Below are 2634 nucleotides of genomic sequence, written 5' to 3'. Positions count from 1 at the left end.
GGCCCCCAGCCCGGCCCAGCGGCTCCCGAGGAGGCCAGGCGGCGCCTGCAATGCAGCAGCACCCCGGACTTGGGTGGGGGAGCGGAGGGAGGAGGGGGCAGAGGAGGGGAAGCAGGGTCCGTCCTGCTAGCTGGGATCCCCGGGGTGGGGGTGGGGGCTCCTCCTCGTCCCTCCTGGGAGACCTGCGGTGGACAGCTGGGATCCCCGGGGTGGGGGTGGGGGCTCCTCCTCGTCCCTAGCCAGGATGAGGATGGCCGGCGTGTGGGGTGACAGGAGGTGAGGGGGTCTTGTGTGTGGGGGGGAGAATGCAGGATGCATGTGTGTGCCCCCACCTTGAGTGGGACATCTGACTGGTGGTGGCCAGGTGGGGAGGCTTTGTCCTGGGTGAAGTGGTAATGGGAGTGCACTGGTGGGCCTCTCCAGGTAGTCTGTAGGGCCTGGGTGTCAGGTTGCAGGGGGTGGGGGCAGGGAGGTGCTGGGATGGGGGAGGGTCTGGTGTGCCCCTGGGCTTCAGTGGAAGTGGAGCTTAGTGCAGGTGTGTGCCCTGTGGCGGGTGGGGCTGTGGAGTGTGTGGTGTGCACTGGCAACCGCTGGGTGCTGTGTCTGTTGGGGGTTTGTGCCCTGGGCACAGATGATGGCCGGGTGTGTCTGATGAAAAGGCAGGACGGACGTCATGGTGGGTGGGTCTCAAGAGGAACATGGGAGACGTGGATGGGGGGGGTGTCCAGCTGACTGGCCAGGCTGGTCAGCGTGGTGGTGTGCACCTATGTGGGGACTGGAGGGCAAGGCAGGCTGGCATGGGGGCTCACCTCTTGGTCTCTCAAGACCTGGTGGGGTTGGGGTGGGAGAGGTGGCCTCTGAACCCCACCTATGGTGTTTCCACCAGGCCACCTCTCTTCCCACCCCACTTGGCCCCTCCTCTCCCCACCCTCTCTCTCCACAGGCACCTGGGAGTGAGGTGGGAGCCAGGCTGCCGCCTGCCAGGGAGGGGGAGCCAAGCCCTCTGGGCCAGGGAGTTGCCCCTGCTGCCCGCAGCTGCGCCCCGCCCCTCGCTCAACACAGATGGGGAGTGGAGGACGCGCTCCATCTGCTCCCCCTAGGCTCGCACCTCCTCCGTTCCCAGCTCTTCCTCTCTCTTGCTTAAAAGCCTCTCCCCGTCCGCTGGGTCCCCAGTGGAAGCGGAGACCAGAGGGCGTCGGGCTAGCAGATGTATCTGCGCACTGACCCTGTGCTGAGATTTCACACAGGACCTGCTGAATCCTCATAAGCCCAGTTTACAGATGAGGAAACTGAGGTCCAGAGAGGACGGGGGGGGGGGGCTGCCCATGCCATAGTGACAGCAGTGGAGCAACGCCTGGTCTTGGTGCTGGGCGCCGAAGCCCTCTAGCTGCCCTCTCCGCCTGGCCTCCCAGCCTGCCAGGGCCAGGCGGGGCTCGGAGAGGGCAGGATGTGGCCGGGCCAGGGCCAAGCGGGACCGGAGCTCCCTCTCCCAGCGGCGCTCGGGCTCCTTCCCTCTCCCTGCACAGAGGGGTCTGTTTTGCCGTCTGTCCGTGCCCTCGGCCGGGGTGGCCAGTGCTGGGGAGGCCGGGCGCGGGCAGAGCGGGGCGGGGAGCGGGCTTCCGCGGTGCTGCCGGTGTCGGGGGGCGCTGGCCAGCGTCCCGTCCCTCAGAGCCTGACTTTTCTCTGCAAAGTGGGGAGCACAGCCGCCCTCCTGCACGGAGGGGCAGCCTGGGGGAGCAGCTCCGCCCTGACCAGCCTCCCTCTCTTTGCCCACCCCGCAGCAGCGACCCCTGAAACAGTCCCTGGGAAGCTCGCTGTGCCGCGAGTCGCACTGGAAGTGCCTGCTGCTCACGCTGCTCATCCACGCCTGCGGGGCCGTGGTGGCCTGGTGCCGCCTGGCCACGGTGCCGCGGCTGGTCCTGGGCCCCGAGGCCGCCCTGGCGCGCGGGGCCGGGGGCCCGCCACCCACCTACCCGGCCAGCCCCTGCTCCGACGGCTACCTGTACATCCCGCTGGCCTTCGTCTCGCTCCTCTACCTCCTGTACCTGGCCGAGTGCTGGCACTGCCACGCACGCTCCTGCCGGGCGCCGCGCACCGACGCGGGCACGGTGCTGGCGCTGATCCGCCGGCTGCAGCAGGCGCCGCCCTGCGTGTGGTGGAAGGCCACCAGCTACCACTACGTGCGCCGCACGCGCCAGGTCACCCGCTACCGCAACGGCGACGCCTACACCACCACGCAGGTGTACCACGAGAGGGCTGACAGCCGCACGGCCCGCGGCGAGTTCGACTACTCTGCCCACGGCGTCCGCGACGTGTCCAAGGAGCTGGTGGGCCTGGCGGAGCACGCGGCCACGCGCCTGCGCTTCACCAAGTGCTTCAGCTTCGGCAGCGCCGAGGCCGAGGCCTCGTACCTCACGCAGCGGGCGCGCTTCTTCAGCGCCAACGAGGGCCTGGACGACTACCTGGAGGCCCGCGAGGGCATGCACCTGAAGGACGTGGACTTCCGCGACTCGCTCATGGTCTTCGCCGACCCGCGCAGCCCGCCCTGGTACGCGCGCGCCTGGGTCTTCTGGCTGGTGTCCGCCGCCACGCTGTCGTGGCCGCTGCGCGTCGTGGCGGCCTGCGGCACGGCCC

The 2634-nt window shown here is 69.4% G+C and overlaps 1 protein-coding gene across 1 annotated transcript in view; it reads left to right on the top strand.

The window, feature by feature from the left end:
- Positions 1-1751: 1751 nt before the first annotated feature.
- Positions 1752-2634, top strand: part of TMEM151A (transmembrane protein 151A) — a gene marked incomplete at its 5' end in the record, with an annotated part of 2241 nt that continues 1358 nt past the window's right edge. Inside the window, one exon of the mRNA XM_012725134.1 lies at positions 1752-2630. Coding sequence (XP_012580588.1) covers positions 1752-2630 — 879 coding nt within the window. The remainder of the gene's footprint in view (positions 2631-2634) is intronic.

Source organism: Condylura cristata, unplaced genomic scaffold (genome assembly GCF_000260355.1).
Source record: "Condylura cristata isolate star-nosed mole 26May11 unplaced genomic scaffold, ConCri1.0 scaffold00015, whole genome shotgun sequence".
NCBI classification, from domain to species: Eukaryota; Metazoa; Chordata; class Mammalia; order Eulipotyphla; family Talpidae; genus Condylura; species Condylura cristata.
This window is presented reverse-complemented; position numbering and strand designations above follow the sequence as displayed.